This window comes from Monodelphis domestica, chromosome 3 (assembly GCF_027887165.1).
Source record: "Monodelphis domestica isolate mMonDom1 chromosome 3, mMonDom1.pri, whole genome shotgun sequence".
Lineage (NCBI taxonomy): Eukaryota > Metazoa > Chordata > Mammalia > Didelphimorphia > Didelphidae > Monodelphis > Monodelphis domestica.
Genome location: NC_077229.1, coordinates 27,070,134 through 27,097,623, shown reverse-complemented (window position 1 = coordinate 27,097,623; position 27,490 = coordinate 27,070,134). Strand labels below are relative to the sequence as shown.

Sequence of the window (27,490 nt, the reverse complement as noted above, 5' to 3'; positions counted from 1 at the left end):
TTCCTAGCTATGTGACCCTGGACAAGTCACTTCGCCTCTGTTTGCCTCAATGTCATCATCTGTAAAGTGAAAATGATAATAATAGCCCCTGCTTCCCAGAGTTATTGTGAGGATTAATTTTTATTAAGTGCTTTGCAAACCTCTCTCTGACATTCTTGGTTCTAAGACTATGCCCCACTCTGATGGTCTGTGTTCTAGGGTCTTTTCTATGTTCTAGCTTTGTTTCTAGACCTTGGCTTCAGTAATTAAATTGCCCAAAGCAGCTACATCTTAGAAAAAAATATACTGTGCAAATCCAGGCCTCTGTTTCCCAATAGTGATTAAGGTACAGCCCTGGGTGGGGTAGGGGAAGAGAGGGAGGAAGGGGAGAGAGAGAGAGAGACAGAGACAGAGAGAGAGAGAGAGAGACAGAGAGACAGAGAGAGAGAAAGAGAGAGAAAGACAGAGACAGAGACAGAGAGACAGAGAGAGAGACAGAGGGGGGAGAGACAGAGAGAGGGGGGGAAAGAGGGAGAGACAGAGAGAGACAGAGAGGGGGGGAGACGGAGACAGAGAGACAGAGACAGAGAGAGGGGGAGAGGGAGAGACAGACAGAGAGAGAGAGAGAGAGAGAGAGAGAGAGAGAGAGAGAGAGAGAGAGAGAAGCATAGAGGGACAGAGGGAGAGAGGATGTGTGCAAGTTGACTGGCAAAGCTGGTTGGCCCAAAAAGGGACCTGCTTAGCAAATCTTTCTCCCTGTTTCAGTGGGAGCCGTCATTGACTACTCCCGCTTCAGTGGCTGGATCTTCAGGGCCACAGATGGGAATCCTTGCCTTCTGTCTTCCCTGGGAACAAGGAGCCATCCACTCCTGGAGTGGAAAATGTGACCTTCCAACTGTGCTAACAGGAGACATAAGATAAGGGAGGCAGACTGAATTTTGGCTGGTTTGTGAAAGATTTCTGTTCCAGATACCATTGTTTTGGAGGTTAATTAAGGGCCGCTTACATCAGTTTACAGGGAATGAGCAATAATAATAATGAGGTTTTGGGGCGTGTAGAGATAGTCCCCTAATCCTAGCTTGGGCTTGTAAACAAATGATCTGGTTTCACGAGATAAGGCAGGAGTTCCTTATTGTTTGGGGGTGCAACCCTTCTCCCTATTAACATGGGAATGGGGAAGAGGGAGGAGGAGGAGGAGGAGGAGGAGGAAGAGGAGGAGGAGGAGGAGGAAGAGAAGGAGGAGGAGGAAGAAGAGCACTGAATTGGAAATCAGGAACCTGTGTTCTAGTCCTAACTCTGACATAAATTAGTTGTGTGACCTTGGATGAGTCTCATTCCCTCAGCAGGTATTAAGTTGGGCTAGCTGGGTGTTGTGATGAAGAGAGCACCAGACCTGGAATCAGGAAGACCTGAGTTCCAATTCTGCCTCTGATCCTTTATAGTTGTATGGTCCTGAACAAGTCACTTTGCCTCTGTCCACCTCAGTCTTCTCATCTATAAAACTGGAATAATAGCACATATTTTGCCAGTTTGCTATGAAGACTAAATGAAATAATAATAATAAAGCACTTAGCATAGTGCCATAGAAATGTTAGTTATCACTATTATCGTCATTGTTATTGTTAGTCAGCCCCAGACACTTAGCATTGTAACCCTGGGTAAGTAACTTCTGTTTGCCTCAGTTTCCCCATATGTGAAATGGAGATAATAGCATATATCTCCCAGGGTTATTATGAGGATCAAGTGATATGAGAATTATAAAGCACTTAGCACAGTGCCTGGCATAAAATAAAAATAAACTATAAATACCAGCCATTATTGTTATCATTGTTTCAGCATCACAAAATTTCAAGTTAGATTATGCCTCAAAGGGCATCTCGCCTACTTACCTTGTCACTTGCAGGTATTATGTATATTACTTGGATAGTAAACCAGTTAATTTTTTGTGCCTCAGTTTCCTCATCTGTAAAATAGGGAAATTGGTTTGGAGGGCTTCTGAGGGCCCATCTTATGATCCCAGGGATCCTTGTTACCATTCAGTTCAATGTAAATGCCTATGGTGAACAAAAAACACTGCGCTCTGCATTGGGGTCCCAGAGATGAACATGGAGGGTTCCTGCCCTGAAGGGGTTTCCAGCCTACAATGTCCCTGAAGAGGGATCATCCAGCCTTGACTGAAAGACTTCCAGTGAGGGGGAACCTCCATTCTAATTTTGCCTAGAACCTAAATTGGTCAGGAGGCTTTTCTATACATTTTTGAGTGTAAACTCCATTAGGGCAAAATTATTTCTTAATATTTATACTTCCAGTGCCTTCCCTGTTCTAAGCTGCCCCTTCCTTCTAGCTCTGACACTGGGTGTGTTCTAAGATCCATTCAAACTCTTAGACCTTGTCCTAAGATTCCTTCCAGCTCTGCTGTTCTGTTTTAGGGTTTATTCCAGCTCTGACATTTCCTGTCCTAAGGTCTCCTCTAGCACTGACACTCCATGTTCTAAGGTGCCTCCTAGCTCTTAGATCCTGTCCCTATGATTCCTCTGGGCTTTGGTGTTCTGTATTTTAGGGTTCTTCTCAGTTCTGCTATTCCCTGTTCTAAGCCCTCCCCCCTCTTCTGGTTCTGACATTCCTTATTCTAAGTTTTCCTTTAGCTCTGATACTCTTTGGTCTAAAGCCCCTTCAAGCTTGTGGATTCTATCCTAAGATTCCTCTGGGCTTTGGTGTTCTGTGTTTTAAGGTTCTTCCCTGTTCTAAGCCCTTCCCCTTCTAGCTCTGACATTCCCTTTTCTAGGGTCTTCTCTAGCTCTGACATGCCATATTCTAAGGTGCCTCCTAGCTCTTAGATCCTGTCCTAAGATTCCTCTGGGCTTTGGTGTTCTGTGTTTTAGGGTTCTTCTCAGTTCTGCTCTTCCCTGTTCTAAGCCCTTCCCCTTCTAGCTCTGACATTCCCTGTCCTAAGGTCTCCTCTAGCGCTGACACTCCATGTTCTAAGGTGCCTCCTAGCTCTTAGATCCTGTCCCTATGATTCCTCTGGGCTTTGGTGTTCTGTATTTTAGGGTTCTTCTCAGTTCTGCTATTCCCTGTTCTAAGCCCTCCCCCCTCTTCTGGTTCTGACATTCCTTATTCTAAGTTTTCCTTTAGCTCTGATACTCTTTGGTCTAAAGCCCCTTCAAGCTCGTGGATTCTATCCTAAGATTCCTCTGGGCTTTGGTGTTCTGTGTTTTAAGGTTCTTCCCTGTTCTAAGCCCTTCCCCTTCTAGCTCTGACATTCCCTTTTCTAGGGTCTTCTCTAGCTCTGACATGCCATATTCTAAGGTGCCTCCTAGCTCTTAGATCCTGTCCTAAGATTCCTCTGGGCTTTGGTGTTCTGTGTTTTAGGGTTCTTCTCAGTTCTGCTCTTCCCTGTTCTAAGCCCTTCCCCTTCTAGCTCTGACATTCCCTGTCCTAAGGTCTCCTCTAGCGCTGACACTCCATGTTCTAAGGTGCCTCCTAGCTCTTAGATCCTGTCCCTATGATTCCTCTGGGCTTTGGTGTTCTGTATTTTAGGGTTCTTCTCAGTTCTGCTCTTCCCTGTTCTAAGCCCTCCCCCCTCTTCTGGTTCTGACATTCCTTATTCTAAGTTTTCCTTTAGCTCTGATACTCTTTGGTCTAAAGCCCCTTCAAGCTCGTGGATTCTATCCTAAGATTCCTCTGGGCTTTGGTGTTCTGTGTTTTAAGGTTCTTCCCTGTTCTAAGCCCTTCCCCTTCTAGCTCTGACATTCCCTTTTCTAGGGTCTTCTCTAGCTCTGACATGCCATATTCTAAGGTGCCTCCTAGCTCTTAGATCCTGTCCTAAGATTCCTCTGGGCTTTGGTGTTCTGTGTTTTAGGGTTCTTCTCAGTTCTGCTCTTCCCTGTTCTAAGCCCTTCCCCTTCTAGCTCTGACATTCCCTGTCCTAAGGTCTCCTCTAGCGCTGACACTCCATGTTCTAAGGTGCCTCCTAGCTCTTAGATCCTGTCCCTATGATTCCTCTGGGCTTTGGTGTTCTGTATTTTAGGGTTCTTCTCAGTTCTGCTCTTCCCTGTTCTAAGCCCTCCCCCCTCTTCTGGTTCTGACATTCCTTATTCTAAGTTTTCCTTTAGCTCTGATACTCTTTGGTCTAAAGCCCCTTCAAGCTCGTGGATTCTATCCTAAGATTCCTCTGGGCTTTGGTGTTCTGTGTTTTAAGGTTCTTCCCTGTTCTAAGCCCTTCCCCTTCTAGCTCTGACATTCCCTTTTCTAGGGTCTTCTCTAGCTCTGACATGCCATATTCTAAGGTGCCTCCTAGCTCTTAGATCCTGTCCTAAGATTCCTCTGGGCTTTGGTGTTCTGTGTTTTAGGGTTCTTCTCAGTTCTGCTCTTCCCTGTTCTAAGCCCTTCCCCTTCTAGCTCTGACATTCCCTGTCCTAAGGTCTCCTCTAGCACTGACACTCCATGTTCTAAGGGCCCTTCTAGCTCTTAGATCCTGTCCCTAAGATTCCTCCCAGCTCTGCTGTTCTATATTTCAGGTTCTTTTGAACTCTGCCATCCCCTGTTCTAAGGCCCCTCCCAGCCATGATGTCCTCCTTTTTCCTCTGTTCCAGCAGAACACAGCCCGTCCGGGGTTCTCCCTCTGCCCTCCCCTTCTGCCGGCTCAGGTAGCTCAGTGGCCAGCCCCTGCAAAGAAGGGTTAAAATGGATTGGGGCTGAGCCCATGTGATCTGTGCAAACTATGAATCATTGCAATCTCTCAGTTCAACTCCTGCCTGCCCAGGCAGCCGGCAGATGCTGCTCCCTGGAGTTGCCATAGCAACCTTTGCCTGTGCAGCAATAAAGGCCAGCCAGGATCCTTCCTTCCCCAGGCAGACCTCTGCTGCCTGTGTGCTGTTTCACCTAGTTCATTGTTTTCTCCTGAGTAGGAGGAGGAGGAGGAGGAGGAGGAGGAAGGGGAGGGAGGGAGGGAGGGAGGGAGGGGGGAGGGAGGAGAGGACAGGAAAGGAATGAGGGAGCCGATTTTTAAAGCAGGAGAGGTAGCAGCTCTAAGCCTCTCCCCAGCTGCCAGATATTCAGGGAAAATGCCAAAGATTTTCATGTCGAGACTGCCAGAGAGCTTTCTGTATGTATTTCCCTCTTAGCTATGCATGCATGTCTGGGAATAAATCTCTGGCTGCCTCGCTACCAGGGATCCTCTTCAGGGTGGGTGAGAGAAGAGGGTGCTGGGAAAGAGCCACACTGAGGAGTGTCTTGAAACTCCCAGGCAGGCGGAGAAGGGAGCCGCCTGCTTCCCGTCCCCTCTGCATTCCTCAGTCATGAAGCCCCTCTCCGAGCCCAGAGTCTGATGTCATCCAGGACACCGTTGGGCCCCGAGGAGCTGTCCCCTCCCCGTCCGGCTCCCTGCTGCTGCCCAAGTCCCTCAGGGACTGCTCTGCCTCCGGAAATGAACTGCTGTTGGAGTCAGGGAAGGACCCGGTGAGATCCAGTCTCCCGGACGACAGGCGCTGGGGTGGTCTCCCTGGGGAAGAAGCAGGCTCCGGCTGAGCACTTGTGGAGACATTCCAGGGAAAGGATCTTGGGGGCCTCTGCCTGCCGCCGCCGCTGGAACTTTGGCTTGCATACCGGACCTGCTCCTCCCCTCTCCTGGCCCCTGGAACATGAGCTCCGACCAGCAGCTTACGGACTCACGGGGGCAGCACAGGTAGGCAGACAGTGTTCCTTTTACCTGTGGGCTCAGGAGCAAGTGAGCAGGCACTGGGAAATCTCAGCTCTCAGGCCACTGTCATGTTGAGGAATGATAGCAGCAGCTTGAGCCCGGATCCCCTGCCCCTCCGGAGAGGCAGCCACACGTCTCAGCTCCCTTCTTCCAGCAGCCTCTGGGGCTTTGGAAATCGGAGAACATGCTGACTCTGTAACCTGGGGGCGATGCTGCCCGAGCCCTTCAGGGACCTTCTTTGCCGGTTGCCTTCTCTATAGCTCCTGGATTTATTTTGAGACTTTCTCGAAGACCCCTGTAGGTCTTGACTTCCTTGGAGAAAGACAAAAGCCACGAAGAAGGAGGGGAGAGCGAGCGTCACGCGAGGGAAGCAGGGAGGTGGGGCACTGGCTGCGCACCCGTTTATAATTTTTTGCCCTCCGCTTCCCCTCCGTCCCCATGGATTACCTGGGAGACAAACTCACTGTGGCCCAGAGCCACATGACCCAGTGGATGGGGACCGTGAGGCGCTCCTTCCAGGAGGCACTGAACTTGGTGACCACGGCTGTGGCCCACGAGAGGACTAGCGGCGAGGGGCCCGGCAGGACCCCCTTCAAGCGGACGGCTTCCTTCCGACACTTTGCATCCCGAAGTCGGGAGTCCTTCCGAAGGTTTTCTGTCCGCAGCCAACAAAGATTCTCTTCGCTAAGGAAGAGGCAGGCCAGCTCAGAGCCCCCCGACCTCGTAAGCTTTTCCTTCCTCCCAGAGACAACTGAAACCTATAGTTCCCAAACCTTGGGGCAGCGGCTACTTCTCAGAGAGTTAGGGGGCAGCTGGGTGGCTCAGTGGATAGTGAGTCAGGCCTGGAGATGGGTTCAAATTTAACCTCAGACTCTTCTTAAGAGTGTGACCCTGGGAAAGTCACTTAATCCCCATTGCTCAGCCCTTACTGCTCTTCTGCCTTGGAACCAATACACAGTATTAATTCTAAGATGGAAGGTGAGGGTTTTAAATTAAAAAAAAAATAGGAAGTTGATGAGGAAAACACTGAGCACTTCCCCTTTCCTTGGGCAGTCTGAACAGGCTGAATGGCCCCTGTGCTTGCAGGCACAGTCAATTTCACTTCCGAATGGAAATTAACCAGACATTGGTACCAGGGAGGAAATTGACATGGATTTAAACCCAGATCATGGACCTCTTTGCAAGTTAGTTTAGCGAAGCCAAGATACTCCTCCAAGTAATGTTTTTAAAGGCATAAAAGAAAATACAGGTAACCAATTCTATTGGACAATGTTATTGAAATCGTATTTAAATGAGTTATTATGTTATTAATTATGTCAAATTATCATTTAAATTAAATCAAAATATAAAAAAAAACTGGAGGCAACTTGGAGGAGGCTCAGTAGATTGAGAGCCATTCCTAGAGATGAGAAGGTCCTGGGTTCAAAAGGGGCTTCAGACTCTTCCTATCTGGGTGACCCTGGACAAGTCATTTAACCTCCATTGTATAGCCCTTACTGGTTTTCTGCCTTAGAACCAAAACATAGTATCAATTCTGAGAGAAAAGAGAAGAGTTTAAAAATGGATATTATTTTTAAAAACCCCAAATTCATGGGCCTCATGTTAATAAATTCTGGTTTAAACCCTGCCTAAGCAGAGGATCTGTTTCTCTTCGATACAAATGCCATATGGTCCACAGGATCATAGATTTCAAGCTCAAAGGGACCATGGCAATTTAATTTTACTTATTTATTTTTTAAACCCTTACCTTCTAAATATCAGTTCTAGAGAGTGAGTTAAGTGACTTATCCAGGGCCATACAGCTAGGAAATAGCTGAGTGAACTCAAGGGAGCCCAGGTCCTCCTGGCTCCAAGTATGGCACTCTATCACTGTGCTACATCAAAAGCCTAGAAAGTAAAGTTACTCACCCAAGGATATGACCCAGAGCACTCCATAACTAGCATGAGCTTCCTGTCTGTGCTCCTAGACAGGAAGCTTGACTCCTGCCTTGTTTCGTGCCCTGGGTGAAGTGGGGAGAACCTAGGGATGCCTGTGTCTTGGAATCATTCTTTGGTTTTAGGAAAGAAAAGGCTGGCTCCAGTTGGGTCCAGTTCTATTTGCTGTGCACCCATTAAGTGCTTCCGGTGTCCTGGGCACTGGTGATACAGAAACAAAGAAAGAGTTAGAGGCCCTGCCTGCCCTTTAGGAGTGGGGTGAGGGGAGGACATTTTCCTCCTTTAAATATCCACTCTTGGCTAGGCACTATTTCATTCTTTTGTCTTTGAGTCTGACTGGAAGAGTCAGGAAGACCTGATTTCAAAGCTGACCTCAGATACTCACTAGCCATGTGACCCTGGGCAAGTCACTTTAACCTCTGTTTGCCTCAGCTTCCTCAATTGTAAAATGGGATAGTAAAAGCACCTCCCTCCCAGGGTTGTTGTGGGGATCAGATAAAATATCATAAAGGATGCCTGGCACATTTTTGTTTGGCCATTTCAGTCATGTCTAACTCTTGACCCCATTTGGAGGAAATGGTTTGCCATTTCCTTCTCTAGCCCATTTTACAGATGAGGAAACTGAGGCAACCAGGGTTGTTGGTTGGAATTCCATAGTCAGAGATGACCCTTGACCCTGGACTGTTAGAGTTGGGAGGGAGCTCAGAACAGGGAATGCCAGAACTGGGAAAAGCCTCAGAACAGAGGATGTCAGAGCTGGGAAGAGCCTGAGAACACAAAATGTCAAAACTGAAAAGGGCCTTAGCACAGGGAATGCCAGACCTAGAGGGGATGTCAGACCTAGAAGGGGCTTTAGTGCAGGGGATGTCAGACCTAGAGGGGATGTCAGACCTAGAAGGGGCTTTAGTGCAGGGGATGTCAGACCTAGAAGGGGCTTTAGCACAGGGGATGTCAGACCTAGAAGAGGCTTTAGCGCAGGGGATGTCAGAGCTAGAAGGGGCTTTAGCACAGGGGATGTCAGAGCTAGAAGGGGCTTTAGCACAGGGGATGTCAGAGCTAGAAGGGGCTTTAGCCCAGGGGATGTCAGGGCTGGGACGGGCCTTAGAATGAGGAATATCAGGGTTAGAAAAAGGACCCTTTTAGAGCCAATTAGCCCAACTCCTTAATTTTCAAGATGGGCTAAACTAAGGCCTAGAAAGGGAGAGCCAATGAATGGCAGCCGTGAGGGTCAGAATCCAGGCTCTGCTTACTCCTGGGCCTGGGCCAGAATGAGGAAATATCAATTTGGCATTCAGGAGACTTTGGGGAGCCTCCAGGCTCGTATTTAGTCCCAAGTTCAGAGAATCAGGGCCCGAGTGGAGAAATGAATTTAAAGACCAGAGACAAAAGCATGAGTGCAGGATTGGACAGTGGGGTTCGGCTTGGGTTCCACACAGCTCTGACGAAATGAAGAATGAGCTAGATTTGTCTGTGGTCACACTGCAAGTGTCTGGCAAATGATTTGAACTCAGGGCAGGGCTTTCGGATTCCAAATCCATGTCCTCTCTCAACATTTATCCTTATAAGATCTCAGGCCTTGAGCTGAAAAGGATGCTGGGAGCCAACTAGCCCAACCTTTCTACATTTTGGGGGGATGAAATGAAAACAGAGAGGAGCTTCTTCTTCAGGCTGATCTCATTTTGTGAGGAGGAAACCAAGGCTCAGAGATGATTAAAATGGCTTGTTGCCCAGGTGAAGAAAGGAGCAGAGTCGAGGTCGGGACCCTGGCCCCCAGCCCTTTCTTCTTCCCATCCCACTGCACTGCATTAGACACATGGATGGCACGGGGCCTTGCAAAATGGCAGCGGTCCCAGTGGACTGACAAATAAATACGCCCATCTTAGTCAATGGCGTAATGTAAATATTTGTTTTATTGGGAGCCAATCTTGTGTAACAGAATGGGCCCTGAACTGGGAGTCAGGGCACCCATCGTAGAGTCCTGGCTTTTCTTCCCACTTTTTTCCCTATGAACTAACTCACTGTGTGTCTTTAGGAAAACGATTTACTCTCTCTGGGCTCATCCTCAATATTCCTCCTTAAAATGAGGAAGTTGCCCACTTCCTGTGCCTGTGGTTTGGTGTGGTGTCCTATGCCTCGAAAGACTTTTGGTCTTGTCTCTACCCCCTTGAATTCAGTTTTCCATGATTCTCACTCAGATCTTGAGCAGTCCTTTGGACCTCTTATGTAGCTTGTATTATGAGGATGTTGTTATTGTTGTTTAGTCAAGGGACATAACTGGACTCTGATGTGACTCTTTATGGCTCCATTTGGGGTGTTCTTGGCAGACACACTGGAGTGGTTTGCCATTTCCTTCTCCGGCTCATTTACAGATGAAAAGATTGAAGCAAACAGAGATAAGTGACTTGCCTAGGGTCACACAACTTAATCTGAACTAAGGAAGATGAGTTGTGGTTGAGATTTTCTTAGCAGAGATATTGGAGTTGTTTGCTATTTCCTTTTCCAGCTCATTTTATAGATGAGGAAACTGAGGCAAATAGGTTGAAGTGACTTGCCCAGCGAGTAAGTGCCAAAAGTCACATTTGAACTCAGGACAGTGCATCTTCCTGACTCCAGACCTGGCCCTCTATTCCTTGTACCACCTAGCTGTCCCTATGCCCCATTAGTATATGCCATATGCTTTTTTTGTGAATTGTGATCTTCCTGATGGCAGGAACTGGTCCTTATCTAAACTCTTTCTTCATTAAAAAAAAAAACAAAGCAGAAAAGACTATATAAAATGATCTTTAAAGCCCCCTTTATTGCTGACATTTCACGTTCCAAGGCTCCGATTTCTGATTTAAAGGCCCTTTCCTGGTGTAGGATGAGATTCTAGGATCCCAGAACTCTGGAATTTCCAAATTCTGTGGGTCTAAGATTCGGGGATTGCAGAAATCTAGGATGTGGACATTCCTGTACTCTAGGATTCTAACAAAACGGGTTCCGAGGTTCTGCCTGGGAATCCTTAGTTAGAGGAATCTGGGCAGGGGGATTGCTTGAACTCTAGAATTCGAGAATTCTGGGATTCTTGAGTTCTCCATGGCGACAGATGATTTACTGTGCAGCAGAGGGTTGAAGCAGCGTCCTCCATCTCCAGTCGATTTCATCGCTGAGGCTGGCGGAGTTTTGACCACCTCGGGCTTCTCTGTGATGTGGACACAGCAGATAAAACTGTCCCTTCTCTTAATTGCCCTTAAATGTCCCTTCAGAAATCTGACACAGGCTTGTGCTGACATGAGATGCTAGAGGAGCTGCTGCCCCAGGTCTGGGGAGGACCTTTCCCACCCCCTCCCATCCTATTCAGCCAGGAAATCAGTGTCTACCTCGATGTCCAAACAACAACAGTTGAGTAGAAACTCAAACAAACATATTGTCTAGGGAAGGACAAAGGCAGGAAGAGGCTCTGATTGGGCTGGGTGAGACGTGTTTGCAGAACACACCTTACAAAGGCGTAGGTCCTTTTGGATTGATCAGTCAGCAAAATGGATATTAATATCACCTCCTGCTTATACAAGCGAGAGAAGCAGGACATTTCCATGAAAAGAGAGGCTGCTATTCAGTGGTTTCAGTCATCTCCAACTCATTGCAATCCCATTTGGGCTTTCCTTGGCAAAGATACTGAAATGGTTTACCATTTCCTTCTTCAGCTCATCTTACAGATGAGGAAGCCGAGGCCAACAGGGTTAAATGACTTGGCCAGGGTCACACAGTACATGTAAGTAGCTGAGGCCAAATTTGGACTCGGGTCTTCCTGATTCTTGCTCTATCCACTGAGCCACCCACAGAACTGATTTCAAATCAGAGAACTTAACTATGAGTCTTGAAGCCTTTCATGACCTCCCTCAGCCTTGAATCCTTTCCCCTCAAACAACCTCATCCATATATATCAGTTGCCCTGGTAGATTGTTAGCTTCTGGAAGGCAGGAATGGTTTGTTCCCTCAGCACAGGGCTTGGCATGTGGCAGCAGCTTTACAATATTTGTGGCTTGATTGATTAATTGAGGCTTATTGATTGCGTGTCTCCAGGCAAGTCCTTACATCTCCCCCAGTCTCAAGTTTACAGAATTCAATCCCTCTAGCATTTTGTAAGCCCCGCCTATGTATGTACCAGGTATGCCGGTGGGGGCTCGAGTTGGAAGGGATGACGGAGTTATTTAGTTTAACCCAATGCTGAGCAAGTGTCCTCTCTCTCACATACTTAAAAAGGGCTCATCCAGTCTTCCTTTGCATGTGAGGGGAGAAGGCTTAGCTCTTCCCAAGGCAGCTCATTCCCCTTCTGAATAATCCTGTTTGCAAGGAGGTTTCCCCTGCTATTTAACCTAAATCTGTCTCTTTGGAACTTCAATTCAAGGTAAACATAACATATCAGTCACGGCTTTGGGACCAGAGTATATTCTTCAAAGGCCTTTTTCTTAGATTTAATAATACTGAATTAAGTGATGATTTAGTAATAACAAATAATAATAAAATAAACATTTATTAAGTACTTACTCTGTGCTAGGCACTGTGCTAAGTGCTGGGGATACAAAAAGGCAAAAGACAGCCCTCGTCCTCAAGGAGCTTACAGTGGAATAGGGGAGGGGATGCCAACAAATGGTTCTACCATGTGAGGACAAAGAGAACGTGTTCATTTCCTTCTCCATGTGATTTTGCCCTTCAGATTCATCAGAGTAGTTCTCATGGCTCCTCTGAGTCTTTTCTTCTCTAGCAGATATTCCAATTCTTCTGACTTTCCTTTGTGCATCATAATTCCTTAGGCCCTCTCTTTTTTGTCATTCAGTCATTTTTTAGTTGTGTTTAACTCTTCATGACCCTGTTTGGGGTTTTCTGGTCAAAGATAATTTTAGTGGTTTGCCATTTCCTTCTCCAACTCATCTTATAAGTGAGGAAACTGAGACCAAAACTAGGTTAAATGACTTGCCTAGGGTCACCTAGCAACTGAGTGTCTGAAGCCAGATTTGAACTCAGTTCTTCCCAACTTCCAGACCCAGGGACTCTTATCCTTTTGTACTGCCTACCTACCTACCCATTTAATCTATAAAAAGAATTAAGCCAATAATGTAATCAGACAGATGCCAGAAATGGGAAACAAAAGTTAACCATTCAATAAGCATTTATTAATCTCCTAAAGGATACCAGGAACTGTGCTAGGCAATGGGGAAGCCGGTCAGTCAATTGGCAGTTATTGAGCACCTGCCCTGGAGGAGAGAAGGATACAAATGAAACCATTTCTGCCCTCAAGGAACTTACATTCTGTCAGGATAGACCCCCTGGACACATACAGTGATATGAAAATTATAAACAACAATGTGAGTTCCAGAGAGGGGGCAGCTGGGGATAGGGTGGAGTGTGGTCTATATGTGGGGTCCTCCTGCAGAGAACTTCCTCATTCCGGGTCTTCTGAGCATTCTAAAGCCCACAGGCTGATGCCTTTGAAAGCTTGCCAGCTTCTGACAGACAGGAAGACTCACTCCGGTAACTTCCACCCACTCCAATGAGTGGAAATTGCAGGGGAGGAAGATTTCGGCTCAGACTGAGCTGAAATTTCAACTTCCTAACGGTTGGAGGTGTCTAAAAATGGCATGGGTTGTGTTTGCAGAGGGAGTGAGATCCCCATCACTGGAGTGTTCAAATAGAGGTGGCATGAACATTTCTCTGGAGCTGGTGAAAAAAAGTAGAGGGCAGATGAGGGAGGTCTCTGGGCTAGGTTGAAAGTTGTCGGAATTAGGTCCAATGCCAAGAGGATCCACTCAATGAGGAGAGAGCTACCCCAAAGGAGAATGGGCTGTCTAGGAAGGTAATGAGCTTTCTTTCCTTGGAAGTGTTCAATCAGAGGCTAGATGACCACTTGTCAGGCATGTTGAAGTGGAGATTCTGGTCTAGGTCTGGGTCCAGGGTGGATTAGTGGGGCTTTAGGATCCTTTCCTGGACTCACAATTGGGTCTGTGGAAAGATTGAGGCAAAATACTCCAAGAATTCATGTTCCTGGCTTGAAATCTAGAATGTTCTGGTGATTTAGAGGCTTCCGGTCTAATTGCTACCATCAGATAAACTCCTGATTAGATTTTTCTCAAATGCTCATCCCTTTCCAGTCAGTAGTATTTATTAAACTCCAGTTCTCTGTAGGCAGAGGATATAGAGACCAAAAAATGAGAAACAGCCCCCACTCTCAATGAGTTTACATTCTAACATCAACCAATAAACATTTATTGAGCACCTACTGTGTGCCAAGCACCATTCTAAACTCTTAGGATACTGAGAGGAACAAAATAACTCCTGCCCTCAGGGTGCTTACATTCTATCATGATTTTTTTTTTTTTTATAAAACCCTTACCTTCTGTCTTGGAGTCAATACTGTGTATTGGCTCCAAGGCAGAAGAGTGGTAAGGGCTAGGCAATGGGGGTCAAGTGACTTGCCCAGGGTCACACAACTGGATCTATCATGATTTTTTGCAGTCCTTGATAGCAATAGGAGCAGAGCTTAAGCTTCAGGAACTGTCAACTAGAAAAGACTTCTGGTCTTTTATTCATTCAACACGCAACCTGTGTCTCAGCCAATTTTAGAGAGACTCATCACCAGGGGTTGGCTACAGGGCAATGAAACTTATTTTATTTTTTAGATTAATTAATTAATTTAGAATATTTTTCCATGGCTACATGATTCATGGTCTTTCCCTCCCGCCTCCCTGAGCTGACCAGCAATTCCACTGGGTTATACATATATCATTGTTCAAAACTATTTCCATATTATTAATATTTGCAGTATTTAAAGTCAACGTCCCCAATCATATACCCATCGAATTACATGGTCATGTTTTTCTTCTGTGTTTCTACTCCCACGGTTCTTTCTCAGGATGTGGAGAGCATTCTTCCTCCTAAATCCCTTTAGATTGTTGTGGATCAAGGGCAATGAAATTATTACCACGGCAGGACACGGAGACCATTTACATTGAAATGAGCATTAGTGGAATCTCCTTTGCCCAGGTTGGCCACCATGTCTGCTTCTCCCTCATTTTTGCTCCCATCAAGCCTCAGTTCAAGTGCCACCGACTCTCAGGTTTTTCTTGATCCCTGCATTTACCCTCCTACCCTCAAACCACTTTGTAATTATTTCTGTAGAGATTTCATTATTTCCCTATCTTTCTCTATTTGGTTCCTTTTGTAGATTGTAAACTCCTTGGGTTAGGGACTGTTTGTTTCTTTTTTGTCTTTATATCTTCAGTCCCTAGAACAATGCCTGGCACTCGGTGGATGCTTAATTAATGCTTGTAAAATTGAATTGAATCAGAGGGAGTGCCCAGGCTAATAAATCAGAGATTTTTATCAGAAATGCTTGAAAGACTGAGGAATGGTTTCTAAAACTTGGCTGGAACATGGCTGATCATTCCCCTGTGGATAGGAGGAGACTAAAATTGACAATGGATCAATTTCATCTTCTTGATGGTTTTGGCCCATCCCCTTGTCCATTTCTTAAAATGGCGGTGATGACTTTGGCTTCTTTTCCAGTGGGATTGGGAGGCAGGAGACCCGCTCACCATATAGACTGTGGATGTGCAGTAGACATGTTTCATGGTCCAAGTATACTTGCTTGTACAGGGAAGAGCGGAGAGAATCATAGCTCTAGAGCTAGAAGGGACTCTTAAGAGCCATCAGGTCCAGCCCCCTTATTTTGCAGGGGAGATCACAGAGACCCAGAAGAGGTGGTGGAGGGGACTTTAGCAACATCACTAGTAAGTGGCAGAACTGAGAATCAAGGATGGGATTTCCAGCAGGCATCAGTGCTACAGATGGAAGAGTCCTGGACTGTGATCCAGGACACCTGGGATCTGGTTCTGACTCTGCCTACCTCCCAGCTGAGTGACCTTAGACAAGTTACTTCTCTCTCAGCCTCAGTTTGCTTCTTTGCCAAAACGGGGATGATGATCCCAGACTGGAGGCAGCTAGAGTGCCAGCAATAAAAATGGCTCCTACCTCCCAGACTTGTTAGGATTATCAAATGAGATATTTATAAAGTGCTTTGCAAACTTTAAAATGCTTGGTGACTCAGGGGATTGAGAGCCAGGCCAAGAAATGGGAGGTCCTGAGTTCAAATTTGGCCTGACACTTCCTAGGGTAAGTCACTTAACTCCCATTGTCTAGCCCTTGCTACTCTTCTGCTTTAGAACCAACACATAGTATTGATTCTAAGATGGAAAATAAGGTGTTTTTTTTTTTTTTAAGCTCTATAGGGGGCAGCTAGGTGTCTCAGTGGATTGAAAGCCAGGTCTAGAGATAGGAGGTCTTGGGTTCAAATTTGGTTTCAGATACTTCCTAGCTGTGTGACCTTGGGCAAGTCACTTAACTCTCATTGCCTAGCCTTTTCCATTCTACCTTGGAACCAATACCTAGTATTGATTCCAAGAAGAAGTTAAGGATGTTTTGTTAATGCTATATACAGGGCCGACCATAGTACCCTGGTGCATGGCGCTCTGAGTGAATCAAGATTGTGATCTTCCTGTCTGTCATTAAAGACCCTTTATTACACATTTTAGGAAGCTACGTAAATAGTAGTTATTTATTGTTGTTCATAATAATGATTTTGAGCCTTGAAGGAATCAGGGGATCCTAGGGAGGAGAGATAAGGAGGGAGCGAATTCCAGGCAGGAGGTGGGAGTGGAGATAGACTATTCCAAGGATGGAAGATGGTCTGCTGTTTATAGGAACAACAAATGGGTCAGTTTGCCTGAAGCAGAGAGTGTGTGAGGGCCAGTACTCTACCCACTGGCTCCCCACTTCCTAGAAATATTGCCTTTCATAGAAGATTGAGATCTTTATCAGGAAGTTGTGTGTGTGTGTGTGTGTGTGTGTGTGTGTGTGTGTGTGTGTGTGTGTGTTCGGATATATATCTCAAGAGTTCTTCAGGACTTCCTTTCTTGTGTGAACCCCTCTTTGGAAAGGTGAAGGATGGATAAAGCTCAATTGAGTGGGTAGACTCTCCAGAGTTAGAGTACTGGCCCTGGAGTCAGGAGGACCTGAATGTGAATCCTACCTCAGAGACATACTAGCTAAGTATCTCTGGGCAACTATTTTCACTCCCTTAGGTCTCAATTTCCTCATCTGAAAAATGACATTTGGGTTCTCTAAAGTTTCTTTCAGTTCTAAATCTATAATCCTTTGATCTTTGTTGTCTTGTTCTGGGCATTGATCCTTAAGCTTGTCTTCTCCTCATCCACAAAACAAGAGGCTGTATTTGATGGACTCTTCCTGTCTATGTGGGATTCTAGAAAATGAATCCTTTTTTCCTAGCTGGGTGACCCTGGGCAAGTCACTTAACCCCCACTGCCTAGCCCCATGACACTCTTCTGCTTTGGAACCAATACACAGTATTGATTCTAAGACAGATGGTTAGAGTTTTAAAAGAAAAGGAGAAGAGAAGAGAAGAGAAGAGAAGAGAAGAGAAGAGAAGAGAAGAGAAGAGAAGAGAAGAGAAGAGAAGAGAAGAGGATAAGAGAGGAGAGGAGAGGGGAGGGGAGGGGAGGGGAGAAGAGAAGAGTATAGAAGAGAAGAGAAGAGAAGAGAAGAGAAGAGAAGAGAAGAGAAGAGAAGAGAAGAGAAGAGAAGAGAAGAGGATAAAAGAGAAGAGGAGAGGAGAGGAGAGGAGAGGGGAAGGGAGGGGAGGGGAGAAGAGAAGAGGATAAAAGAGAAGAGAAAGGAACCCTTTTTAGGAATGGTCAAGCCTGGTAGTGTCAGTTGACTAGAACCATTTCCCAGAACCCCAGGGCTGACCCACTAATGTCCAAGAGCCTAAGCACTGAAGAGAAGCTTCAGCTCTGTGGGTGACTCAGGGAGAGGAAAGACTTTTCATGCGCCCTTAGGGAAAGCCCAAGAATCCTATTGCTGGGTGTGCTTTCTAGGTTTGAGAATAACTTAATGACACATTGTGGATGGCAGATCTGATGTAGATTCAAGGTGATGCAGATCCTTCTTAGTCTAGGCTAGAAAGCATGATGGGAATTCCAGGAGTCTCTAGAACAGGGAATATCAGAGCTGGAAGGAATATCAGAGCCGGGAGGGATCCATCAATCATCCAGTCCCCAAGCCTTCATTTTACAAATGAGAAAACTGAGAGTCCCAAGAGGGAAGTGACCTCCCCCCCACCATCCAGTAGAGGCAGAGCCAGACCCAGAGTCCAGGTCTCCTGACTCCCTGGCCCAGCCTTCTTTCCATTCTATCATTCTGAGATTTCTCCCCCTTGTCTAACAAACAATGCCAGCCCTCAAATCAGCTCCAGGGAACGTTGCTCTGGGATTCAGATTTCCAAACGGAGGAAAATGTCAAAGAGAACAGGATGCAGATGGGCTGTTGAGAACAGAGGGCACCATGCGGGCCTCCTCCTCCTATTTCACTGCAATGTGTCCCTTCTGCAGAGATGGCCTGGCTCAGCACGGGGGCCAGCCTCTCCCAAAAAAGGCCTCCCAGTTCCTCCCTGGCCTCCCCCATTTGGTAGTGATCGCTCTGTCTTCTGAGCTCCCAGAAGGCCACATGTTCCACTTTTGTGCATACAGGCTCGTTATTATCACGTGGCTCAGCACTGTTATCTCCTCGCCTTTTAGATGGCTGGGGCCGCGGGTGTATCTGGTAGACCCTGGTTATTGTTGCGTCTCCCCTCTGGGCTGGCTGAGCACAGACTAACTACATCAGAAAATACTTGCTGTGTAGACATGAAATCCCGTCTCCCCTTCTTAGTGAAGCCAATGAACCATTGGTGCAGGAATCCAAAAGTCGGGGGGCGAAAACTTCCTGAGCGCCTACTCTGTGCTAGTGCTGGGGACACCATTATTTCTTGCCTTTGTAAAGTTCAAAGGACCTAAACAGATAAGTTATAAAAAATATACATTTGTGTGTGTGTGTGTGTGTGTGTGTGTTTGAACCGTTACCTTCCATCTTGGAATCAATACTGTGTATTGGCTCTGAGGCAGAAGAGCAGTAAGGGCTAGGCAATGGGGGTTAAGTGACTTGCCCAGGGTCACCCAGCTAGGAAGTGTTTGAAGCCACATTTGAACCCAGGACTTCCTATTTCCAGGCCTGACTTTCAATACACTGAGCCACCTAGCAGCTCCCCCCACCATATATTAAAAAAACAACAAAAAACCTGCTATCTTAGAATATAATTAGATAATACGATATAATTAATACAATATAATAACATTATGTATAACAAAATAAAAATCTATAACTATATATAAAATAAAAAATATAAACAAAAAAACCTTACTTTCTATTTTTGAATCAATGCTATGTATTGGTTTCAAGGCAGAAGAATAGTAAGGGCTAGGCAATGGGGGTTCAATGACTCGTCCATGGTCACCCAGCTGAGAAGTGTCTGAGGCTGCATTTGAACCCAGGACCTCTCTGGTGTTCAATCCACTGAGCTACCTAGCAGTCTCCAGAACCCTCCTCCTCCCTCTCTCTCTCTCTCCTTCTCTCTCTCTCTCTCTCTCTCTCTCTCTCTCTCTCTCTCTCTCTCTCTCTCTCTCTCTCTCTCTCTCTCTCTCTTTCTCTCTCTCCTCTTTCTCTCCTCTTTCTCTCCTCTCTCTTTCTCTCTCTCTCTTTCTCTCTTTCTCTCCTCTCTCTCTCTCTCTCTCTCTCTCTCTCTCTCTCTCTCTCTCTCTCTATATATATATATATATATATATATATATATATATATATATATATATATATATAAATAAATGATTTTGCAGAAATAGAATTTAGAAAATGCTATTCTCTGCCTCAAAGAATGTGGCTTTACCTTACTGTCTATGGGGAAGCAGGATTCTAATGGTGAAAACAGCCTACTGGGTGCAGAAGTAAAAAAAAAGGCTCGATTCCAGGCATGGCTGTGTGATCTTGGGCTGGGGACCCCCTCTCTGGGCCTTGGGGGTCTCATCAGTCCCAGGAAGGGCCTGGATCTCAGAAGTCTTGCCTTTCCTAGAGGCTCTAACTTCTTTTCCCTAGTAAAATCCAGCGGGAACCGTACACACAGAGTTAACATTCTTGCTGAGCTGTGCAATGAATCCAAATATTTGGTTTTCCCCCGAGGCAGGCAGCAATCATTAAACTACCCCACGTTCCCTCCCCTGCCTGGCCCCCTCCCTGTGTTTTCTCTAGCAGTGTCCCTGTCCCTGCTGCGCACACCTATAATTTCACCTTAGAAATTCTTTGGTGAGAGGCTGAGGCCACGCTCTCTCCTCCTTTCTAATTGTCTCTGGCTTGGAGGGCAGGAGGAGGGAGGGAGGGCTGTTGAGACAGCTGCGGCCACCCCACCTTCCTCAGATTCTGGCAGGGTCTCCCTGCCCATTGGATTCTGAACCCTGTTCATGGAGCTGCCCGGAATGCAGTGGGCTGGCAGAGAAACAAGACCTCGGGCCGAGCAAGGTGTTCGGATACCTGCCGCAAGTACAGGCAGGCTGTTGCTCTTGGGGGCCCTGCCTGGGTGGAGCAGTCCAACCTCTTCCCTGGCCTTCGCTCAAGGCTCGGAGTGGGAAAGTCGTGAGATCTGAGGCGGAAGTGGATGCTCCTCCACCAGTTATCGCCTCAGGGGCTGCCCGCCATTTTTCCTGTTTCTTTGCTCCTTTAGAATGTGAGCTTCTTGAAGGCAGGGCCTCCTTTGGGTCTTTCTTGCTCTCTTGGGTAAATGAACTCTTGGCCTCCAAACCCTTTTTTTTTCCCCAAAGGGAAACAAGAAATCCTGGCTCGCCAAGATTTGTCTTTGAAAAAGGATGCATCAAAGGACATCCTTCCCCCTAAATTTGGAAAGTTTGCATCTTTACATGGAGACTCTCCTGGAATTCTTGTGGGGCTGACCCAAAGGTGTCTGAGCTATCTCCAATCTGGGTCCCACCATTGTGGGCAAAATCTTGGGCTTGAATTTGGATCTGAACAATAGTTCACTTACCAGTTGGACAATGCCCCTTTTTCCTCTCTTGGCCTCAGTGTCTCCATCTGTAAAATGAGGCTGTTAAACGAGCTGACCAAGATTCTTTTTAGCCTTAAATTCTAGGATTCATTATTGGCAATGTTGAGATAATTTCTGGGCTGGCACTACCAGCCTTAAAGAAGATAGTTATTTAATGAAATGAAGTTGTGATGCTCTAGAAAGCTCTTTGGAAGTGTCAAGTCCTATAAAAATCTCATTTCTTGTGACTTTAATTCTGCTTGTTCATCCTTCCCTGTCCTTGTCTCCCTACCTAGCCTTTTTATGATACCTTCTCTCCCGGCTTTCCAATCCTATTTTCCAGTTGATCTGTAAAAAGCATTTCTCTTTCCATTTATTTCAGGGTCAGAGTATGTGTTTCTCCTCAGATTCCTTCTCCTTCCCATCAAAAAAGATTTTTGGTTCCTTGCAGCCAGTTAGCACAATAGACACACTCTCTCAGTTTCTCTTCTATCTCTGGACCTTGGAGGAAGAGAAAGCTAGTCCTAGATCAGGCCCCCTGGCCCTTCCACCTCACTGGAAAGGAAGGAGGTTGACATTTAGGATCCTCACTTAACTATGTCACTCAATGATTGACTGACTAGGTAGGCAAGTCAGTTCTTTTCCCTAGACCTTGCTTTCCTCTTCTGTAGAAGGAAATGATTGGAACAGATGAATTTTGTGGTTCCTTTTATCTCTGCCAGTCCGTGTTCTAAGCTTCCTCTGAGCTTTGTCATTGATTCTCTCCCTCCCTCCCTTCCTTCCTTTTTTCCTTCCTTCCTCATGTTCCAGGATCCCTTCCAGCTGACATTCTGTCTTCTCATTTCCCTCCTTGCTTTTTCAGTTCTTTCTTCTTAGTCTCTGCCCAACTCTGGCATTCCACATTCTCCAAGGCCCTTCTCAGCTCTGACATTCCCTGTTCTAAGTCTCTTCTTTCCACGATTCTTCCCTGCTTTTGTTACAAAAATTCTCCCAGTTCTGACATCTCGTGTTTCAAGATCTCTTCCAGCTGACGTTCTGTTTTCATTTTCCTCCCAGCCCTGATATTCCCTGTTCCACGGCCCCTCTCAGCTCCAATAGTCTCTGTTCTAAGGTTCCTCCCAGCTCGGACTTTCTAGGTTCTCTTGGTCTAAATCAAGGATGCCTCTAGCCCCATCACGAGGCACTCACTGACCAGTCAGCCCTCCTCAGGTGCCAGAAGTGGAGCCATTCCACCATGGCTTAGGGAGTGGCCTGGGGACGGTGGCCTGAGCCCAGGTCCGGTCCCATTTTAAATGGGCCACACTGTTTTGTTTTGTATTTTGCAGTCACCGATTTTATCGGTCATGGCTGGCCGACAGCCACAGGACCTGCTCATTCACACGCTCTAGGACGTGAAATGAAATCAACCACAGCTCAGCCAAGCCCTGCAGCATGCCCGCACCACAGGGCACGGGCAGCATTGATCAGTACTGATGTCACTTACTGAGTGCAGAGATTGAATAACTGGGCGTTTTCAGATCAGATCCTTGGCCTCGTGTGGTTCTTGATTTTGGGGAGCGCCAGGCGAGAAGCAGGGCTCTGCCATTCACTTCCTGATCAATACTCAGTTGCTTCCACCAGAGCTCTGGGTTCCTGATTCACTCTGTCATTGACTGACTGCACAATTTGAGGGAATTCAGCTATTCTCGGAATCGTTTTGTTTTCCTCAGCAGAGTCAGCCTCACTTTCTCCCTGTGGGTCCCTGGAGAGATGATGCCACAGCTTGGGCTGCTTCCAAAGAAGGAAAGCCAACGTGCTGGGCTAGTTACATCTGGATGGGATTGTCATAGACCGATTTCATGGAAAGTCAGAGCCGGGAGGACCTTAGAACATCAATTGTCACAGCCGCCCTCGCCTCGCCCTCTTGCTTGCCTGGCTTCCTTCCAGGCCCAGCTCAAGTCCCATTTTCTAGAGGAAATCTTTGAACTCTCATGCCCTCCCTCTGTCCTTGCTCTCCACTGGACCCCATTGTTCAAAGCTATTTGTGTATTGTCTCCCCCATTGGCCAGGGAGCTCCTTGAGGGCAGGGATTGTGGTTGCCTTTCTTGGTATCTAGCATGCAGTAGGTGCTCATTAAATGCTTGTGATCTGACTGACTGAGCCGTGCTAAGGGGAAGCTTCAAACATGGTGCTAGGGTGGAGAGGGCCTTAGGGAATTCTACATCCAATGCCTGGAAGAGGAAAAAGAGGCCAGAAAGATGAACTGATGGCCCAGGGCCACCCAGATAGTCTAAAGTGCCATCAAGTCCACTCCCCACATGACTGCCAACCCACTACCCTGCACGGTTAACAGGGTAGAGTTTAAAGGGCTTTTCAGAATGAAGACTGGTGTTGACCACTTGGAATGAAGTCCATAGACCTGGCTCCAGTCCCAAGGATGCCACCGGCTAGATGTGTTACCTTGGAGAGGTCACCGGGCTTCATTTCTTCATGTGTGAAATGAGAGGTGGACTCTGGGCTCTGACATTCTCTGTTCTAACATCCCTCCTAGCTCTGATGTTTCAAGTTTTGAAGGCTTTTTTGGTTCTGAGATTCTGTTCTCAGTCTCCTCCTAGCTATGAAATTCTAGGTTCTAGGGTCCCTCCCAGTCCTGACATTTCCTGTTTCTAAGGCCTTCCCCATCCTTCATTCCATCTTCCAAGGCCCTTGCCACAGAGCAGTGGCACTTTCTTTTCAAGGGCAGTTGGGAACCCAGTTAAGAGAAAACTCTTTAGGGAAGGGAGGATGATCCTCCAGCCCTCCCTGACTGGTAGCTAGCTTGTTCTGGCTGTGCAGACCAGAAAAGCACAACTAGTTGAAATCTGATTCTCTTTCTCAGATGACTTTGTGGAGAAGTTAATTCCTTTTTGGAAGGGGGGGGGGAAGGAAATTTTTTCTTTTCCTCTCTCTACTCCTTTCTCATTCCTTCTCACTCTCCTCCTTTCCCTCCCTCCCTTCTCCTTCTCTCCCATTCCTCCTTCCCTCCTCCTCCCTCTCTTCTCTCTCTTCTTCCTCTCTTCTCTCTCTGCTCTCTCTCTCTGTCTCGTCTCTCTCTTCTCTCTCTTTCCTTCTTCCTTCCTTCTTCCCTTCGCTTCCTTCCTTCCTTCTTCCTTCCTTCCTTCCTTCCTTCCTTCCTTCTTCCTTCTTTCCTTCTTCTTTCTTTCTTTCTTTCTTTCTTTTCTTTTCTTTCTTTCTTTCTTTCTTTCTTTCTTTCTTTCTTTCTTTCTTTCTTTCTTTCTTTCTTTCTTTCTTTCTTTCTTTCTTTCTTTCTTTCTTTTCTTTCTTTCTTTCTTTCTTTCTTTCTTTCTTCTTTCTTTCCCTTCTTTCTTTCCTCTTTCTTTCCTTTCTTTTCTTTCTTTTCTTTCTTTCTTTCTTTCTTTCTTCTTCTTTCTTTCTTCTTTCTTTCTTTCTTTCTTTCTTTCTTTCTTTCTTCTTTCTTTCTTTCTTTCCTTCTTTCTTTCCTTCTTTCTTCCTTCTTTCTTTCTTCTTTCTTCCTTCTTTCTTTCTTTCTTTCTTTCTTTCCTTCTTTCTTTCTTTCTTTCTTTCTTTCTTTCTTTCTTTCTTTCTTTCTTTCTTTCTTTCTTTTCTTTCTTTCTTTCTTTCTTCTTTCGTTTCTTTCTTCTTTCTTTCTTTCCCTTCTTTCTTTCTTCTTTCTTTCCTTCTTTCTTTCTTTCTTTCTTTTCTTTCTTTCTTTCTCTTTCTTTCCTTCTTTCTTTCCTTCTTCTTTCTCTTCTTTCTTTCTTTCTTTCTTTCTTTCTTTCTTTCGTTCTTTCTTTCTTTCTTTCTTCTTTCTTCTTTCTTCTTTCTTTCTTTCCTTTCTTTCTTTCTCTTTTTTCTTTCTTTCTTTCTTTCCTTCTTTCTTTCCTTCTTTCTTTCTTCTTTCTTTCTTTCTTTCCTTCTTTCTTTCCTTCTTTCTTTCTTTCTTTCTTTCTTCTTCTTCTTTCTTCTTTCCTTCTTTCTTTCTTTCTTTCTTTCTTTCTTTCTTTCTTTCTTTCTTTTCTTTCTTTCTTTCTTTCTTCTTTCTCTTCTTTCTTTCTTTCTTTCTTTCTCTCTCTTTCTTTCTTTTTTCTTTCTGTTCTTTCGTTTCTTTCTTTCTTTCTTTCTTTGACTTTCTTTCTTTCTTTCTTCTTCTTTCTTTCTTCTCTCTCTCTCTTTTTCCATCTCCCTCCCTCTCTTTGGGTCTCTTTTCTCCCCCTCCCCCCTTCCTCTCTTTCTCCTCCTCCTCCTCTCTCTCTCTCTCTCTCTCTCTCTCTCTCTCTCTCTCTCTCTCTCTCTCTCTCTCTCTCTCTCTCTCTCTCTCTCTCTCTCTCTCTCCCTCCCTTCCTCCTCCCACTCCCAGTTGCAGGATTTGTTTTACTAGCAGCCTTTTATCAATATGTGGAAACAAAATAGTCCCTCAGGGCCCTGGAGTTTGAAATGAATTACCCTGACGTAGGTTGAGGTCTGGAAAAGTTTTGTCTCAGATCTTTAAATGCCCAAGCTGGATTTGTGTTAGGAGTGAACAATCAGGAGTGCCCTTAGGCTCCCAAAGTTCTCCATCTTGACACCAGAAGGAACCTCACCTTCTCTAGCACCTCCCTCCCTCATCCCCATTTTACAGATGAGGCAAAAGAGTAGAGTCTTAACTAAATTAAGTGACTTTAACAGCTAAAATTTTATAGCATCTACTATGTGCCAGGCACTGTGCCGAGCACTTTGCAATCATTATCTCATTGATTTTCACAACAACCTAGAGAAATAGGTGCCTTTATGGCCCCCATTTAACAGATGAGGAAACTGAGTCAGATTGAGGTTAAGTCCCAGTCCTGACTGTTGAATTCAGCCCTTCCCAATACTCCAGGTCTGATGATCTTTCTATGGTGCCATCAGAAATCCTCATCCTCAGTAGAATTTATTCAGCATGACTGGTAGGCAATAATTGGTTGGTATTTCTTACCACCTCCAACTCTAATATGTTTGGGTGAGATGTCATCTCTTGGGGGTAGTTTTTTTTAATGGATTTCAGGACCTGAATCATTCAGGGCTCACTCTAGGGGAGCAGGAATTGTCTTTATTTACCTTCCTTTGAAAATCTCATTCTACTTTAAGTGTTAAAACCCCAATCCCAGAGTGTGACAAATTAGTATTGCTTAACTGGGTACACGTGACCTTTTATGCCTTTTGGGGGAGCTTTGGGGGGGCTCTTAGCATTCCTATTGGATTCTCTTGTAGAAGGAAAGGCCTCTGTGCTCTCTAAAAACAAGCATTTTCCCCTTATTTACCCAAGTTCTAGAGTAAATGAGAAAGGAGGGAGAGCTTCCAAGAGAGGAGAGAGCAGAGGCTCTGTTGGGGGAGAATCAGAAAGAATGCAAGAACAGGGAATCGCAAAATGGGAGGAACCTTAGAACAAGGAATGTCAGGACTGAAAGGGTCATGAAGATCATGTTAGTCTAGTCTAGGGGCTCCTATTATCGAGGACCCCTCGGCAGTGTGGTGAGGCCTGCCGTCTCCCTCTCAGAATCCTGTTTGTAAAGGCACACAATCCCTAGATTTGCCAAGAAAAGATTTCTACTGAATTTAGTTATTGATTTTTTTTTTTAAAGTTTGATAAGAGCCACCAGCTAATCAATAGTCTCAGTTTAGAAATGAGGAAATTTCTGCCTTTTCAAGGAAGTCGGGCCACATGAAGTTCCTCTCAGTGATTGCCCATGGACATATACAGATGGGATTGTCCGAGCCTTTTATGGGGGTTATAGTATTTAAAAAACCCACCAAACAAAACCAGTCTTTGCATTTCGATTTTCCCACTTGGAGGAAGACAATTTCCTATATATAATCAGAGCCATGGAATTTTTTTGCCAAGATCTGATCAGAGAAAGCAAATTTCAGCCATGCTGGCCAGGTTTGATCATGGCAGGCTGATGGTGTACTCATAGTGGGCTTTGCAGATGTAAGAAAAAAGATACAGTGAAGAGGGGATGGGAGGATTTCCATGATGAGCCAGTCAAGTCACAACAAAGTCTAGGTCTGTGGTTTTGGTGTTGTCTTTTCCTGCCCTCACTCCAGGGTTTGTTTGGTTGGTGTCTTCTTAATGTGATGGTGGAGTGAGGTAGGGGATGGGAGAGAGAGAACAGAATTTGGAGTGTCTCTGATCTTTGGCCACTTCTCTGCACCTCAGTTTCTTCCCCTGTAAAATGTTGGGATTGGACTAGATAGCCCTTCCATCTCTAAATTTAAGCTCTTATAGTTCTACTGTGAAATCCCCTCTATAAGGTTTTCCCTCTTTTGTTGCTCCACTTAGCCATAGCTGTTACCCAGCTCTGCTCAACTCAACTATCTGTATTTTTTGATAATCTTTTCAGCCTCTCTCCCTCTTATTCTTTGACCTAATTCTGACTAATATTTATACAACAAAGTAATTTTTGCACCAAATAGCCTTTAAATAAGTAGTGAGAGTGTTATTACTCCCACTTTACAGATTGGGAAAACTGAGGCTCAGATGGAACCAGTTAACTTGTCCAATGTCATTTATTTTTTAAATTTTTTTGAAAATTAATTTTTTTAGGTTACATGTTGATTCAATTTTCAGTAATTGTTTTCTGACATTTTGCAATCCATGTTCTCTTCTTCCCTCCAACTCCACCCACTTCCCCAAGAAGGCAGGTAACATGATAAAGGTTGTACATGTACTATCATGCAATACATATTTCTATGTTAATCCTGTTGCAAAAGAAGACACATATCGCTTACACTAATGAAAAAATTATGAAGGAAATAAAGTGAAGAATGGCATGCTTCAATCTGCATTCAGACTCCCACCCATCAGTTCCTTCTGTGGCAGTGGAGAGCCTTTAATCATTTATCCCTTGGAGCTGTCCTGGATCCTTGCATTGCTGATGCTAGTTAAGTCATCCACAGTTGAT

General features: G+C 45.5%; 2 protein-coding genes across 3 annotated transcripts in view; both read left to right on the top strand.

Moving 5' to 3' along the window:
• The window catches only part of LOC100009818 (uncharacterized protein KIAA1671), a 267,176-nt gene that overhangs the window by 176,994 nt on the left and 62,692 nt on the right, over positions 1 to 27,490 (top strand). The gene's annotated exons all lie outside the window — the stretch shown is intronic.
• Positions 4,946 to 9,516, top strand: KIAA1671 (KIAA1671 ortholog). The gene is made up of 2 exons (XM_056821578.1): positions 4,946 to 6,403; positions 9,182 to 9,516. The coding sequence occupies exons 1-2, from the start codon at positions 6,119 to 6,121 to the stop codon at positions 9,221 to 9,223; spliced, it is 327 nt and encodes a 108-aa protein (XP_056677556.1). The 5' UTR covers positions 4,946 to 6,118; the 3' UTR covers positions 9,224 to 9,516.

Coding starts and splice junctions, on each gene's coding strand:
- KIAA1671 (XM_056821578.1), top strand. CDS start 6,119: ATGGATTACCTGGGAGACAAACTCACTGTGGCCCAGAGCCACATGACC. Junction 6,404..9,181: donor GCTCAGAGCCCCCCGACCTC/GTAAGCTTTTCC, acceptor TATCCTTATAAG/ATCTCAGGCCTTGAGCTGAA.